This window comes from Podarcis melisellensis (assembly GCF_964234715.1).
Source record: "Podarcis melisellensis genome assembly, chromosome: 3".
NCBI lineage: Eukaryota > Metazoa > Chordata > Lepidosauria > Squamata > Lacertidae > Podarcis > Podarcis melisellensis.
In genome coordinates, this window is record NC_138530.1 from 71,348,648 (window position 1) to 71,366,581 (window position 17,934).

At 41.6% G+C, this 17,934-nt stretch overlaps 2 protein-coding genes across 2 annotated transcripts in view; both read right to left on the bottom strand.

Moving 5' to 3' along the window:
* The window catches only part of ARMC2 (armadillo repeat containing 2), a 34,406-nt gene extending 33,733 nt beyond the window's left edge, over positions 1–673 (bottom strand). Inside the window, exon 1 of the mRNA XM_081904755.1 lies at positions 568–673. Coding sequence (XP_081760881.1) covers positions 568–573 — 6 coding nt within the window. The 5' untranslated portion in view covers positions 574–673. The remainder of the gene's footprint in view (positions 1–567) is intronic.
* A 221-nt stretch (positions 674–894) lies between these two features.
* Positions 895–17,934, bottom strand: part of LOC309366309 (uncharacterized protein) — a 54,284-nt gene continuing 37,244 nt past the window's right edge. Inside the window, exons 6-9 of the mRNA XM_081904764.1 lie at positions 9,405–9,493; positions 9,094–9,150; positions 8,732–8,852; positions 895–1,033 (exon numbers count right to left, since the gene is read on the bottom strand). Coding sequence (XP_081760890.1) covers positions 1,008–1,033; positions 8,732–8,852; positions 9,094–9,150; positions 9,405–9,493 — 293 coding nt within the window. The 3' untranslated portion in view covers positions 895–1,007. The remainder of the gene's footprint in view (positions 1,034–8,731; positions 8,853–9,093; positions 9,151–9,404; positions 9,494–17,934) is intronic.

Below are 17,934 nucleotides of genomic sequence, written 5' to 3' on the forward strand. Positions count from 1 at the left end.
CAGACAATCTCTAAATTCACAGAACCTATGCACAGCATAGCCTTCCCCATCAGATATGGCTGCTTTAAATAAATGCAATAATAATAAATTATTGCTTTCAGAATCTAAAATATTTATTTGCAGTGTTATATGCGGCCCATGGTAAGATGTAAGATGAGCTTAATACACACATGAAAGTAATACTTATGTGATGTTGAAGAGGGCATTTTGTCTACAGTGTATTGTTTATATAGGATGACAAGCTGGATATTTTTTGTCTTTTCAGTGCATTTCTGTAGTAAGGCTTACTGAACATTTTCTTCTTGTTCAGCAAAAAATCCTGGATAATAAACCAATTTTTTAAAATCCCCTTGGGGTGTTATTGGGAGCTATTGGTATGCATGTGGGGTGGTTGTTGATCAGAGTAGAAGAGCAGTATTTAAACTCTATGGTCTCCTGGAGGACTTCCAACATACATTTTGGAAAGTGTCCTGGATATTCCATCTGAACTATGTCAGAGTATCTCCTGTGTGATTTTCTAACTTCCGTCAGTATACAATTTATAACTTTACATTTTACGACTTCTACCTGCATTATGCATGTGGTAGCTGCATTACGGGGGGACTAAGGCAGGCCAGACACACTCGGCTGATGGGCCAGGTGGTTGTGATCCCACTTTCCCACAACTTTAGAGCCTATGAGGTCTAGCCCATTCAAAGCTGCAACTTTTGGAACCTGGGAGAGAAAGGCACTCTCAGATAACTCAAGCTTCTTTGCAGTACTGAAGTGCCAATGATTATTATCCTACTGCTTTATTATTAATGGCAAAGAAACAATGGAGAAGTACAGTGAGCACAGAACATCACTTACCAGCGGGAAGGAAGTCACACAAACATATGCACAAAAGATACTCACCAAAGGATTCACTGCTATGCACTTTCAGGGCCAAACACAACAGTTTCCTGACTCCATAGAAAACTTCATTAAATAACCATATAAACACCCACAAGCTGAAGATGTGGTAAATACTACAATGATGATATCACAGCAGGATCTGAATGATAAAAAGAAAACATTTACTGTCAAAACAAACAAGACAAGTTATCAGTGCTATCTAGGGATTGTTCTAATAGAAAATGTAAACTGAAACTACAGCCAAAAAGAACAAACACTAATATCCTACACAAGACAGTTCATCAACTTAAAAAATGCAAGCTCCAGACAGTCCATATCTCAATGAAAAATTTCTTCCACATTTATGCAGCTTAAGGCAACATGCCAAGTCAATTTCTTTGTAGATAACCAACAAAAATCTAACCAGAATATTTATTGTTAATTTGTTGCCTCCTCTGCATAAAAAGGCATGGCAGTTTGACTTCTAGTAAAAACTTCTCAGGACTTAAGTTTGTATAATGTGCTTCTTTTCAAACCACTTCTTTTTAAGCACAAACTCCACAGCCATTATTACATTCTTTCAAGGGATCAAAGCTTCTTACTGAACAGTGACTTCACACATGTATATACAAACTTGATTTCTCTGTACTTGTTTAATGTACACTGGATGACTGGCAGGCGAATGCAGGTTTCTCAAACAGGTTGATCTGCTATTGTGGCTTTTCTCACTTAAAAATCATTTTAAAAGTTTCTGAGATACCTTCAACAGAATAGGCTGAAAACAACTGCTCTTAGGTATGCCAACTGGCCTCTGAAATTCAACATGCGGAAAATGCAGCTGGGAAACTACACATTCATTGAACGCTGAGCAAGCTAGAAGGATTTGTTGGCACGAAGAACTTCCTGCCAGACCTTTTCAGAACCATAGGCTGTGCCAACAAAGTTTTAATTTTTTTAAGTTTTTAAGTGTTAAGTTCTTATTTCAGTAGTTACACGGACTTTTCTATAACGGTTAGATGTATGTATGTATGTATGTATGTGAAAATACAATTCAGTATATGGTAACCCAGTTCACACATCAACCATGGCTCAGCATGTGGGTTCCTGAAGTGAAGATCATGGCTGCTGTACTCCTTATCCAATTCTGCTGCTGCTGTGCTATCTGGGGCTAAGCTATGGTTTGGCTTTGGGCTCATCCATACTCTCATTTGATGTGGATAGTAATCTTCACATACTTCCATTAATTGTTAGCTATCTCACCAAACTACAATACCCAGGGTTCCTTTGAGGAAGTCATAGAATCATAGAATCATAGAGTTGGAAGAGACCACAAAGGCCATCGAGTCCAACCCCCTGCCAAGCAGGAAACACCATCAGAGCACTCCTGACATATGGTTGTCAAGCCTCTGCTTAAAGACCTCCAAAGAAGTCATGAGAGTTAAAATGATGAGTGAACTATACAAATTTTTAGAGGAGATTAACAAACAAACCAATTTTCTAATCTGGAAAATTGCATCAGATACGTATATTTTTTGTGAGTTGTTTTTGTTTCTTTTTTGTTTCTTCTCTTCTATCACAAACTCCAAGCTGGAGTCATGATTTTGGCTTTTAAGTACTAACAGTAGGTTATATTTTAATTAAATAAGTGCTATAATCAAATGGTAAATTAAGTTTGTGACAGAAATATAAACAGAAACAAAATCTTTCAGTTTCAATTTCTATTATACTCCCTGTTGCACTCTGAAGTTTTAGAACACCTTAACAATTCCTATGTCGCTGGTCTCAGTCTTTGAAGAATGAGTCATTTCCTTCTACTTTAAAATCCTTACATTTTGCTCTAGAGATATACCATTTATTGGATTTTAATATTTGCTCTCTTTTAATTAAGTAACTGGCAACCTGGGAGACATGAATACATTCTGTACTGCAGCAGAAGTATAGCCCATGACAGGTTCTAATTAAGTTTCAATCAAATCTCCTTTCGATCTTAAATTGTCTGCCTTACAAGTACATTTATGATGGAGGCGTTGATTGCAGAGCCATAGTCAAGCCTGCAAACAGACTTTTATTAAAAAAAAATTCCTGTCTCCTCACTTACCAAATTTTGACCAACTCTGCTCATAATGAAAAAGTTATGATTTATTCTTAGGATATGGCATAATTCCCTCAAAAATAATAAAACACACATTATTAAAAACTTGCTCCTTCAGTATTTGTGTTTTATGTTTTATTTGAATAATGAAGGAGCCACATATCCTTAATCTGAATGGAATTCCTACACTGGAAGAACCATCATGTCTTTGAAATAAAGACTAATCTGAATTCTGAGAAGAAAAATAAAAGTTAGCAGTACATCAGTGCTACTTTCCTCCCAGTGATTCGAAAAGATTAAAAACTCACAAAGAATCGTGCTGATCAGGTCTGAGGAAGGGAATTCAGGAGAGGAAGGAGGAAATTTGTTTTTTCTTCTGTTGAAGCCCCGCTAAGGCCATTGCCAAAGGCATACCTAGGCCCACTTGCACCCTAGGCAAGGAGCTAGTAGTGCTGCCAGCCGCCCAGAGAGGCCGCCCTACAGGCTTGCTATGATGGAGTCAGAGTGGAAGAGTGTGATTTATATGCCCCCCTTGACCTGGGCCCTTGGCAGGGCCAACCTTACCAACACCTAGGTACACCCCTGGCTATCGCTGTCTATATAGCACTAGAGGATTTAGGTTTAGGGCTGCCTGCCTGCCTTGATTTATTCCCAACTCTCTTTTTTTTAATAGCAGGGGTGAGGATGCTGGAAAATGTTAGGCGTGTCCCTTTCCCCTTTCTTTCATTCTGAAACATACCAGTATAGTCCAAAGAAGGGAGTTTATTTTAACTCTAAAAGCATATACCACCACCCAATTCTAATCTCCCCACCCTCCAGAATACTTACTTTTTATATATTTTAGTGTTTTAGTGTATGCCACTCTAATACCCTTCGGGAGAGAGGGATATAAATGGTTTTAAACAAATAAGTTAATAAATAACTATAAACTGCTATTAAGCATGCCGATTTCTCCTCCTCCTTCCTCTACAAATGGATACCCTTGCATTCCTATATCCTGAAAGCAAACATGTGCTTGTTGCACTGTATTTGGAGTGTGTGTTTTAGATTATCACAAACTTCTATATACATTTTTTTTAAAATTTGGTTACCCAAGCTAAATGAACAGGCACTCAGTTGCCTAAGTTCACAATAAGTTAGGGACAAATTTAAGATAGCCAGACTACAAAAAAATTATAAGATCATCCTTTTGTCTTCATTTGTCACAGTTTTCCAAACTCTTTTAAATACTGTAACAGTTTTCAGGCCTGGTGTAACTTGAGCTATTCAGATTATTCCTGAACCAATCATTGATACTTCAAAGGAATCAGAAGAATCAGTGCAGCTGGCACAACTTCCCCACCACAGTTGTTTTAAATGAATTTACTAGCTGGGGCTTTTCACAACCACACCCCTGCCTTACACACACACACACACACACACACTTCCTGAGCAGAAGCAGCCATATACATATAGGCTAGATAGTGTGGGATAACTTCAATATAGTTATAACAGGAACTCAGCTGCAAAGAAATACCACATGATTTAAATAGCTGGGTTCATAATTACTCCTAGGTTTCTGACCAACACAGCAGCCTTATGCATATTTTATTTTTGCACAGGCATTTATGTATTTGCTATTCACAACAATTCACACAACAAGCTGGTTCTAGAGAGAACTGAATTGGTACCAGCGTGGTTCTTCTTGTCTTTAAGGCTTCATTTTCTACATATTTACCTATTTAACTTTCAGTATCTTCTAGGAATAGATGCATTTCTAACAACCACCAGCAAACCTCAATCTCAGTCCAAGGCTTGAGTGCAGGTGGGCACCCCTGATGCCATCCGCAAAGAGGGTTGGCAGCCCAGGAAAAGTCCAGTAACTCACTCACACAGACAGACAGACGGACGGAGGTATATAGAAGGAGAATCTAGGCAGTCAGGCCAGGAAGTCCTTAGCAGTTCTTGCTCCAGGCGGCATCCTGTTCCCTGGGAACCGACCAGGTAGCCTCGGTCACCTTAGCAACCACGCGCGCGCGCGCAGAAACCCTACTTAGCTACCCCCTTCCTCCAACTCTCCACACCTTGGGCTCCCCGTGTCCTCCAAGCTACTGAAGGGAAGAAAGGTATCCGAGAACCTGCGAGGAAAGGACGGTCGCCGCGTCAGCAGCTGCTGCGTTTTCTGCTCCCGTCGCAACCGGTGCACCGTAAGAGTGGGCGGCGGGCGCCTCCGTCATCGGTACTGGGCATGCTCGGAAGAACGGCGCATGCTCTGTAGCAGCCGCCGAAGCACTTGCCCTTATCCCCTCTCGAGCTACTTCCGCGTTGTTGATTTTTTTCAATACGGCAACCTGTCCCGAAATGTTGGCGGGCGAGCAGGCGGGAAAGGCGGGGCTGTTCTGCCGCAAAAACGACACCGTAGTATTCATCCATGCTAACTGTGCTAGGTCATTTATTAGCGCTCAAGTTTAAATAGGCCTAATGGACCTAAATAGGACCTAATGGTCAGGGGTCCCTTTACCTTTAAATAGGCACCACATTGCCGCTGGTTCTGCTGAAGTGTTCTCTGGCAGCATCGTTACTCTGCCCTGCATCGTGTTACAAAGTCAGCTCTGTGCCCACGCCTTACATCAGTTCACTAGGGGTTTCCACAGCGATGCCTTGACCGGCGCAAAACAACTCCTTTTAGCAATGGTCATTTCCGGGCCCCTTGCTTTGTATTTCTATTTGTTTTTCTTCCACAGTCAGATTCCAAAACATATAAAAGCTGAGGCATTTATAAAGAGGTTCCATTATGACCTTACTGACATTTATTTCATACATGTAAAGACCTAAGGCAAGTGTGCCTGTCATGCTCATCAGAAGATCCCAAAAAGCCCTTTGGAGTCCATCAGTGTCCATAAGCATCTGAGTGTGAATTACATTAACAGACCTCCCATGCATTCAGAGGGGAAATGCAAGTCTAGATTTCAACCGGAAGTGGTTCAATCACATTAATGCAAAATCCCCCATTTTCAGATTACTATCCTCCTGTGTGGCCAAGAAACAACTATCAGGTGTATCTTGCTTTATGTGTTGGGCTAAAGCCATGTTGGAATAGCTCAGGATTGTAATGGCGCCCATAAACACCAGAGCCATCAAGGACCTGGTGACCTTAGCATGAAAACTAGGTTCCCCCCAGGCCAGGACAACCATCCTGGGAATCTTCAACACCATATCCAATACCACCTCTGTCAGGTGATTCACCAGCAGAATTTCTAATCTGTCCTGGTCACTCAACACAAGATACATATACTCTATACTGCACTCAAACAGACAAGAAGCCTGGAGACAGTGAGACTACAGAAACCCTCCATTGCTGCCACCAGTTCCTGACTCTATTCTGACACTGAACTGAATACTTAAGTAGGAGGGCATAGCTAGGAGAAACTATACCCTCAGCTCGTCAAGCTACCTTTCAGTAATACAAGCTAGGTCAGCCTTTTTATCCACCATGGAATCATGGGTGAATGAGATTTTGTTAGGAACTGACTTTGCATTTAATAGCAGCACCAGCAGACTGCAATGCAAAGATGTAAGGCAATCACAAACCATCAGGTTGAGAAAGAAACTGAACAAGTGAATAAGCATAAGGCTCACTTGGCACCATCATTACACATCTTTAGGTGCCAGAGCTGTTCAGCAGCAGAAATGACTCCCTCAGAAGGTGGTGCTCTTCTTCATTGGAGGTTTTAAAGCAGAGGCTGGATGGCCACATGTCATGGATGCTTTAGTTAAAATTCCTGCATTGAAGGGAATCAGACTAAATGACCATCTGAGTCCCAAGTCTTCAGTTCTATGATTCTATGAAAAGCTTTCCTCTATAACCAGGTGTTTGGCCTTTAACTACTGGTATTTGTGGCCTTTTAGAATTGGTTGGCATGCTTTTAATGTATTTCACACACACCCCTCCAGTTTTACTGTATTTGTGGAGGGTTTTGCTTCCCTGTTTGCTTGCTTGCTTGGTTGGTTGGTTGGTTGGTTGGTTGGTTGGTTGGTTATAAGTCACTTAGGGCTGCCCTGGACAAGATAAAACACAGTGGGGAGGAGCATAGAGAGAGACAGAGGAAAACTTGAAAGTAACACTTCTTAACAAAAAACTTACAAGTCTCAGGATAAGGCAACCCCTTATACAGAAAGTGATGAAACTACAACTACTTAACTGGGAAAACATCACATCACAGGTCCTAGTCCCCTTATGCTTGACTATCTGGCCTTTTTCATCCTAACCAACCTAAACATAAGAACCTAAGAAGAGCCTGCTGGATCAGGCAAATTGCATATATAGTCCACCACCTGGTTCTTTCACAGAGATAATTATAAACATAAGGACACAAGAAGAACCTGATGGATCAAGTCAAAGGCCCATATAGTCCAGCATCCTGTTCTCAGTGGCCAACAAGGTACCTGTGGGAAATCCACTTTCTCCATGCCATGCATAATTTTATAAACTTCTATCATGCCACTCCTGCTCACCTTTTCTTTAAAATTAAGATGTTCCAAATGCTGCAACCTTTAATCTTAGGGGAGTTGCTCCAGACCCTTATCATTGTGGCTGAACCTCTTCCAACTCTACAATATCCCTTTCGAGGTAAAGTTTTTGCTGCACCCCAAAGTGGGAAATTGGGGGAAATTGGCCAGCCCATCCCTGGAAGTGCTACATAACCTGAAAAGTTAGCTTGATCAACAACTGTGGTGGGACAAAAAGAAAGAAGGAAGTATAGTGGCGCAATGGCAATTCAACAATACTGCTTCCAGCACTTAAAAAAGTTCTGTCTTTTTTATCACCTAAGCCTTTGGTCCTAAACAACCTACTTGGATGTAAAATCCATTAAAAGAAATGAAGAGTTTCTTCCAAGTAAAGGTGGTTTGGATTGGAATTATAACCTGATATATAAGAAAAATCATTTTCATATGTCATTCTGGTTTTATAATACCAGTACTGAAATTAGGAGACGTTTTCCCTGTTGGCTATGTAGTGTCACCAGGTTCACAAAGAGAAATATATTATTTTTCTGTATATTTAAGACTCTTCTCATCTGTATTCCTCCTTTTTTCTTTTCCTGTGCAGGCAGACACCACAAAGGAAATCAAACTCCATCTTCAATGAACTAATTTTTCTTGGTGCTCCATTGTTCTCTGGTCCCCCTCTTGGTTTAAGAATCAAAAGGCAAAAATATTTCCAAAAGTCATTTTCTGACACATAATGGACAATTAATTGTTCTCTCTGGCTTTCTCCCCAGAACCTTTCCTTTACCTATATAGCATCCAGTCAAAACCTCTGGATCTAGTTCCATGATGCTGGCAAAATAATGAGCATGAACCTTTTCCCTATGATTATCATAATCTAACATTTCTTTGAGCCACTTTTGTATAAAAGTCACTAAGCTTTCTTGGCTCCTTCTCTAACTCTTTTCATATGCACATTATTTTTATTCTCCCCATTCTCTAGGTTGTCAAGTTCAAGAGTTAATTTTTATTCCACTGCTTTGTTTCCCTTTGTAATTTTTATTTGCCATGTCTTAATGGTTGAAATCCCTTGCACCTCATTCTTTTAATTTGTAAAAAAGGTTCCTTCTTCAAATACACATACTTTCTTCATCCATCTACTATATCTGGAACAGACTACACTAGGATGTGTCATCAAACCAAGTAACATACATTAGGATCTGGGACTTATTTGTAATTGTATGGAATGCTGCAAAGGAAAAAGTATTTCTAGAAAATGTAATTTCTCCTTAAACTCACCCTGAACAATGGCTTCAGCACAGTTACAAACTAGTGTGTCATCATGCTGATAGAGGCGTGAGTCAAAAAAGAGACTAAAATCTGTGGTGGGTGTTCCTATATCATTCATTGACAGAGACATCTGAAAAATAGTGGGAAAGATTTGGAATCTCAAATTTCATTTATAAATAAATAATCCCTGGATGGCTTACAAACAAGGCAATATTAAAAATTACAACACATATTAAAATCAACAATAAGCAGTAAAAGACAGCAAAATATGTTAAATAGAAAACCTTGCAACAGTGACAGTATAAACAGTTTGCAGCACAGACTCAAAACACAATGAAAAAATATGGGTGAATGAAAGGTTATTCACTTACAAAAAAACACTCCACAATAGAGAAGACTCTGGGCAACCTATTCCATGTCTGGGGTTCCTGTACCAAAGGCAATGAGGGAGGAAATTTAGGGTCTAGACAGTGCGTAGTATGTAATTTGCATTTAACCATGATTTACCATTCCTATGTTAAAGACAGTTTATCTTGTCCACTATACAAAATCAGGAGCATAGTGTGAGATAGGGGAGTATATGATCATTGCCCCAATCCCACCAAATCTAGTAAGAAAAACTCATGCCTAGATGTAGTGTCCCAGCTAATGTAGATACAGATGTGCATCTGGATAAACTTACCCTCTGCATCACAGTGTTCATGCAGGCCTCATTGAATTGGCTGGATGCATATTTTGACGTCCATGAAAATACTCTCCATATGGAATAACCTGTGGTTACACACAACATTGTCTACAGTTAGATCTGTGGGAGGTTCATGCCATTAAAAACTGTACTCTATTTAAGGCTGATTGTTTTCAAAATCACAATAGATTTTGCAAAATTCTGTAGTTTACCCAATGACACAAAATATCAGTTGGCTCTGAAAATCTCCTTGAGTGAAACAAGGGTCTAGACTAGTGGTTCCCAATTAGCTAAGTACGGCAGACCCCGTTTTTCAAAAGCCAAGTCGTGGACCCCCTACTTTTGAAAATTTTGATATCTCTGATATTCACATTTTTATGTGAATATCATGGAGCCCCTGGGTCTGTGACTCACCATATGGGAACCACTTGGTCTAGATAATAATTCTTAGTACAGCTGGCAACCATTTTGTGTGTTCAACTGATATGCGACCGCCGATGGGTGTGTCCTTTTGGACCCAGAGGAGGGCAGAACGGGGGCAGAATGGGGTGTGACAGGGTGGGGTGGGCTTATGCGTGTTCTGCTGATGCCCACAGAGAACAAAAATCCTGCACCTACATAAGCAGCTTTATGATGTTGCAAAAGCTATCTGAGCTAACTCTGGCTTCATCCAAAGAACAAAACCTTCAGCTTCACTACCTAGGTCAAAAGGAGAAAACTTCCCCAGATTAAGGTCTGAAATGATAACATAAGAACATGAGTTATATTGTCAGACCATATCTAGCTCAGTATTGACTGGCAGAAGCTCCCTTGAGTTTCAGACAGCAGTCTTTCTAGCCCTATCTGCAGATGCCAGGGAATGAACCTGGAAGCTTTTGCATGCAGTCCATGTGGTCTGCCACTAAGCGACACCTACATATAGGTAAATGTAAAATGATGTTCACGGGGGCAAACATCTTCAGATATACACTGATGAGGTCTGAGCCAAAGGCATATGGTTGGTTGCTGAAACAGGATACTGGATTAGATAGGCCTTTGTACCTTTTTTATTCCCCTTAGATGTTTCACTTAGCATCTAAGAACTCAAAAGTTTGCTCACAATTTTGTGTCATTTTGATTCAACTTAATAAAGGTATTGCCCTGCTATAAATGTTGTATCTAGAAAGGTGACTCCCTGTAATATACAATCTGAGTCAACCAAGAAGTCCCAAAAGACAACAGAGTTCTGAACCCTGCCAATGGAAATAAACAACCCCCACTTTTAATCTTAAGGTTTACTATGAAAAACCAACAGTTTCTGTCACTTTGAAAAGTATTTTCAATAAACAATTGTTGAGATTGATTACATGCCTCAAATTTGCTTTGACTATTAATCAATCTCAGCTGCTGTTTATTACTTTATGAATTACAAGCGTTAAAGATTATCCCATTAAAAAGTGCTCCTGAAAACTTTGAATACGGTAATACTTTACAATCATCATTCATTTTGAAAGGCTTCCTTGACTTGCAGTATACAAAGCTTTCCCTGACAGAAGTGCCTTCAGTGTAGGACATATGTGAGAGTGTAATATTTTTGTATTTATTACTTTTAAAATTTATATCCTGCCTTTTAGATAATTTCTCACAAAGTGGCAAACAAGAATGTAAAGTTAAACAAGCAAATAACAATAATATATGAAACATTCAAATCACACACACAAAAATACTAATGGATAAAATAATAAAAACCAACAATTAGTAAAAGAGGCAGCCATTGCAAAGTTACTGAGATAGAGCCAATCCCAACAGCAGAAAATAATCCCTCCAAATTAGTTGTCCTTCAAGAAAAAGTCTACCAAAAAAAAGGGGGGGGACAAGTCCCCTAATGTTTCTGGAAAGTCTGCAGTATTGCAGTCTGAAAGAACCCAATTAACAATGAGTTCCATAGCTGGGGGGCTACCACGGAAAATGCCCTGTGACTTGTACCCTCTGCTGGTAGGCAAATCAGAAGAGTCTCCATTGTTGACCTCAGATTGCTGGCATATTGATTCTGTTCTTTAAATAGCTTTGACCCAAAACATGTAAAGCTTCAAAAAACATAACCAGTACTTTTATTAAAGCATGGAAATGCTACAATTTAATCAGTATAGCTGGTACAGTAATGGTGCCACATGCTGTGACCGTTTAGGTCCCAACAGAACTCAGGCAGCTGAAATGGGATCTGCTGAATTTTCTTAACCATTTTAAAATGTGGCCCCATGTGCAGTTCATTGCAGTAGTCCAATCTGTATAATTGAGGAAGGGTTTGGCCTCTCCAGATACAGTTGCACCTCGCATACCAGCCTAAATTGGTAAAACTGCCACCAACTGAGCTTCTCCAGTTAGCACCGGATCCAGGAAAACACATTTGTGCAATTGGTCCTTCAGAGGGAGTATAATCCTACCTAGCAACAACTATAGATACAGTGGTGCCCCGCAAGACGAATGCCTCGCAAGACGAAAAACCCGCAAGACGAAAGGGTTTTTCGGTTTTTGCGACGCTTCACTAGACGATTTTCCCTATGGGCTTGCTTCGCAAGACGAAAGCCCATAGGGAAATCTTCGGGGACCTCTTTTAAATGCTGGCGGTGGGGAGCAAAGCCTTTTCCCCCCCTCCGGACTTCAGAAGAGGTCCAGGAAGGCCGGCGGGGGCGAAAGGCTTTGCTCCCCACCACCAGCATTTTAAAAGCGGTCCGGGATAGCAGGGAAGCGCTTCCCGCTATCCCGGACGGCTTTTGAAGGCAGGCGGGGGGGGAGCAAAGACTTTTGCCCCCCGCCAGCCTTCAGAAGAGGTCCAGGACCTCTTCCGAAGGCGGGCGGGGGGCAAAAGTCTTTGTCCCCCCTGCCTGCCTAACCAGGGGCTTTTAAACCGCCCCGGGACTGTCCCGGGGCGATTTAAAAGCCCCCGGACGGCTTTTGAAGACAGGCAGGGGGGAGCAAAGACTTTCGCCCCCCGCCGGCCTTCAGAAGAGGTCCCTCTTCTGAAGGCCGGCGGGGGGCGAAAGTCTTTGCTCCCCCCTGCCTGACCTTCCCGGGAGAGCGGAAAAACGCGCTGCGATTCTCCGCTCTCCCCGACGGCTTTTGAAGGCAGGCGGGGGGGGAGCAAAGACTTTCAGAAGAGGTCTCTTCTGAAGGCTGGCGGGGGGCAAAAGTCTTTGCTCCCCCCCGCCTGCCTTCAAAAGCCGTCGGGGAGAGCCGTTTTTCCGCTCTCCCGGGAAGGTCAGGCAGGGGGGAGCAAAGACTTTCGCCCCCCGCCGGCCTTCAGAAGAGGTCCTGGACCTCTTCCGAAGGCGGGCGGGGGGCAAAAGTCTTTGTCCCCCCTGCCTGCCTTCCCGGGAGAGCGGGAAGGCAGCGCTGCGTTTTCCGCTCTCCAGGGAAGGCAGGCAGGGGGGAGCAAAGACTTTTGCCCCCCGCCAGCCTTCAGAAGAGGTCCTGGACCTCTTCTGAAGGCCGGCGGGGGGCGAAAGTCTTTGCTCCCCCCCGCCTGCCTTCAAAAGCCGTCCGGGGGCTTTTAAATCGCCCCGGACAGTCCCGGGGCGATTTAAAAGCCCCCGGTTAGGCAGGCAGGGGGGACAAAGACTTTTGCCCCCCGCCCGCCTTCGGAAGAGGTCCTGGACCTCTTCTGAAGGCTGGCGGGGGGCAAAAGTCTTTGCTCCCCCCTGCCTTCCTTCCCGGAAGAGCGGGAAGGCAGCACTGCTTCTCCGCTCTCCCAGGAAGGCAGGCGGGGGGAAGCAAAGACTTTCGCCCCCCCACCGGCCTTCAGAAGAGGTCGGGGGACAGACTGTCCCCGGACCTGGTCTGAAGGCGGTTTCCATAGGAACGCATTAATTGATTTTTAATGCATTCCTATGGGAAACCGTGCTTCGCAAGACGAAAAACTCGCAAGACGAAAAGACTTGCGGAACGAATTAATTTCGTCTTGCGAGGCACCACTGTATTGATAGATATTATATTATTTATATGATGTTAGCTGCTCTGAACCCGGCTCCGGCCGGGGAGGGCGGGGTACAAATAAAAATTTATGATGATGATGATGATGAAACAATCTGCTACACTACTGCTCTTTTACCTGGCTGCAAGCTCAGTTTTCAGACTCTCATCCATTCCAGAACTACCTCCAAACACTGGTTTTGGATTTTATTAGCCTCCCCTCTCTGGAATCAGAAGATAGAAACAAGAAGTAGAGTCGAGTATCATCCCGATACTGGTGATGCTGCAACCCAAATATCTGGACAACTTGCTCCACCAGTTTCATAGATTAATATTGCACATTGCACATGTGTATATAACTGCTAGGAAACCACAAATGGCCATGGTTCCCTAATGCATGCACACTATATGGAAACAGAAATGTTTTTGTCTTTATATTTCCTATATTATTTCCTACACAGAAGGTTCTTCTGTGTAAAAAAATTATAACAAATGAAGCAGCTTTTAGGTCTAGTGACGATCTCTGCTCCCTACCTTGTACCCTTTTCGGACCTTTTTGTGTACAAGAACCTCATACAATTATGGAGCAGGAAGCTTTCTCTTTCCCCCATACCTCATTATATGGCACCCTCTGGTTCACCTAGCAGAGGTGCTAAATCACTGGATTTTGGATATGAGGATGAGCACCGCACCCAACAGTCGAATTTGACTGGACTTAACCATCCAGGGGTCCTTTACAATTGCTTATAACCCATCTTTCTACTGGAAAATATCACAAGTGGCTGGCAAAAATGAACTATCCAATTAAAATGGTGCATGTGAACATACAATGGCCGCCAGGTCAATCATAAAATTTAAAATTCAAGTATATTAGGTAAGATTTCACTGTTAAAAACACAATATAAAACTCGCAAGGATACCACCCAGTTAAGAAAAGTCTTTGGTAATATCATAATATAATAAAATAAAGATGACAAAAATGATGTAAGGATTATTTGTGGTTGTGTTTTATTTTTATTGCATTTTATCTTTATTTTTAAGGCAATGACTCCCATCACATAATCTTTTGATTATCATCACTCTATATTTAGAGTGAGACCATATGGTTACTAGCTGATGAATCCAGTCCTCATCGACTCATTTTGTAGATCTTCGTGTATTTTCCTAATGACAGGGGTGGGGTGGGGGATGCATTTACTGACAGAGAAGACAGGCTGAGAATAACTATTTTTAGCAACCACTTCAAGTGCAGTGGACAAATCAAGTAGGTAACCTGCCATGGCAAATTTTACAGTGAGACAAGAGCAGTTACTGGAGTCAGAGAATGAGGAGAGGACAGATTTATTTGCCTTTTCTGAAGTTATCACTTGCTGCAAGGCAAAGATGTTGAAGTATAAAGTTTGCTCTCAGGCAATTCCTTAGTGCTTGCTTATGGAAATTTAAAAAAAAAATACAACCAGAATAGTCAGTCCTGCTAGATGCCATGCAATATAAACAGATATCTGTTGTTAAACAGCCTGGTCAAAAATTAATAAAGTGTGGGCCATTTAAAAAAGAAGTTGCATGGTGAAAGGCAGGTTACATGTCATTTGGAAAAACCAACATAGTCCCATGGCATTATTATCTTCAATGATTTGCCAAAATTCTTAACAATATGTTGCTTAGTTTGGCTGTTTGCAAATAGTACATATTACTTTTTTTTTAATAACCAGGGCAAATATATGGAATATTGATGCCCTATACTGCTCCCGTTAAAAGCTCCCTCACAGTGTTAATTGTTCCTACTGCACTCTAATATCTATTTTTCAAATAATAACTAATTTAAAAATATAATAAGCACCAATTGGCCTCAGTAGTCCTAGATGAATGGCTTGCCATCTCTAATCTCACATTCTTTCCCCACTGCCCCAAGACCACCAAACTCCACTTTGGCAGGTGGTAAGGAGCATGATTTATACGGGGAGGGAGGGAGGTGGGTGGGCTTCGGCACAAACCCACTGGGGAGGCATCAAAATTCACTAATGGAAGGAATGTTGGTGAGCAGCAAGGCACCCACAGAGGCTGCAGGTTTCCTTATGATTGTGTGTGGCCTGTAGGTTGCCACATGCGTGTTAGTCCATGGCAACCTTTGGTAACATACTGGGTAACTTACCACCAGTTCAAGCTGGAATTCTGCAATTTGGAATTCAAGCTAGAATCCTGACCTCCCAGAACAAGAAAAATACAATACTGTGGGATACAAAAGCTTAAAGCACTTTCACATTAAAAGTAACACAGCCCAAACCAAACCAAATCTTCTTGATTGCTGCAACCAGCATAGTCACTAAATTGCTGGAAATGCCATTTTTTAAAAGGCAGTAATAGAAGTGGCAAAATATTAAAGTCTGTGCATTATGGAAGAAGCAGGCTCTTCAAATGTCTCTGTGGTTTGTATAATTTCTAAAAGTGGAGATGTGAACTGCTTTGATGGAGAGATAATGTAAATGGAAGCAGCATATGTTTCAGTTAAACTGACGGACTGGTGCCAGGGAAGGGTAAAGTATTTATCTAAACTAAATGTCAAAGTAGTTATTTTTAAATGCAATTTAATTTGATTTTTATTTTTTTACTGAAGCCAAAAGGGCACCTCAACTATTTTTACTCTTACCTATTATGCCGTTCCATGAATAAATCATCTCTGTAGGGTGCTAGAAGAAGATGCTTTTAGTTCAAAATGAAGCACAAAGGTTATTATTTTGAGCTCTTTGTCTTGAAAATGGTTGGAGAAAGAAAGAAAAGCCTTTCTCCAATCACAGGATTGTCAGGTAGAAGAAATGTTTGTTCATGTGGCTTTAGTGGCATTTTGGGTATTTTAAGTCTCCCACTAGCAAGAGCTGTGTCTCCCAGACTTCTGATGCCTTAAGGGACATTTCTTTTTACAATTAACACAGAAGGCCCATGTACACTCAAAAATGTCTACTAGGGAATCCATTCCTGATCTTTTTGCAGGAATCATTCTTGCCTTCTGAGAGGACTCGTGCAGTGTACAGTACGGTGGCCTGCAGCAGGCAGAGTTTTGGACTAGGGAGACCTAGGTTCAAATCCTCTCTCAGCTATAAAGTTCACTGAGTGACCCTGGGCCACTCACAGTCTTGCAGACTAACTGCACTCACCGCGTTATGTTAAGGATTCAGTGAGGGAGAAAACTTGCCCTGAACTTGTTGGAGCAAGGATAAAATTAAGGTGTAATATTCAACAGATATCAATCTCACTGGCTGGCTGGCTGCGGCAAGCTACAATCTCCCATTCTTAACCTACCTCACAAAAACATAAAAAGTCTAGCCTATGAGAAGATACCTATGGGACGCCTGTAAGCAGGACCTGAGCACAACATCATTCTGCTGGAACTTGCAGTTCCCAGAAACTGGCATTCAGACACTGGAGGTAGAACTTAACCATCATGGGCTGTAACCACTGATAGCAGCCTTTTCCTTCATGTATCTGTCTATAACCCTTTTTAAAAGGCATCTTCTGAGAGCAAATTCCAAACTTTAACTATGTGCTTTGTGTGAAATGTTGTGGGGATAAAGGAGAGGTTTAAAAAGACAATACACATATTTCAGGCTCTTTGGATGATTTAAATACATATGCAATTAATACATAAAAATAGTGAAAAATTAAGTGACTCATGTACATGCCACTAGCATATATAATGAAGATTTGCAATGTTCTTCCAACAGTAAGCAATGCTGTGTCCAGAGTAAGATAATCAGTTATGTAACTGCTGGTTATACCTTATTCCAAGCATTAAAATATGGGATCTGCTTCGCATTTGGCATATAGTTTGGTTCATGTCTGATCATACTTGACATAAAAACTGTGGTATTTATGATATCTCTTCTATGCCAGCTAAATGATGCTGTCTACCAAATGCACACAGAACTGTATTGCAGAAAAATAAAAATTAACAAATTGAAGAAACAGCCATCAGGCTTAATGGGTTTTCTGCATGATTTTAAGTGCTGAAGAAATTGCCTATATCTGCCATATAACTGTCATTTATTTATAAAGTCTGAGACCCAAATCTCATTCCAAAATGTTAAATTCCTGCATTTCTTATGAATTAAATGCAGTCTATTGTACCATAAATCCGCAATGGCGAACAAAGGCTACTTTGTTGCTGTTGTTGTTTAGAGAGTATACTTTTAAAACACCAGTGTAGCCACACAATGACCGCTCCCCGCATAAAACGGGGGGTGACCTTTGCGTGGACGCGCGCAGCCCCTGGATCTGGAGCAGCTCCATTCAGCATAGGCTTGGCTTTGCCTTCCCTCAGGTGGGATACCTGGAGGTGTCCGCCTACCCCAGTCAGTTGTCCAATCCCACCTGGGGGAAGCGTTGCCAAGGAGATCAGGCCAGGTGGGGGAGGGATTACCTGTCCACACAATAGAGGGAGGATCTTACCTGGGAATTCAGAGTATAATATAATGAATATTATAGAAAACTCCATGCAGAACATTACAAGACTATGACATATACCAAATATGGCAAAGGTAATACAAGGACCCTTCTTTAATATACTGCCATATTGGCACACTGC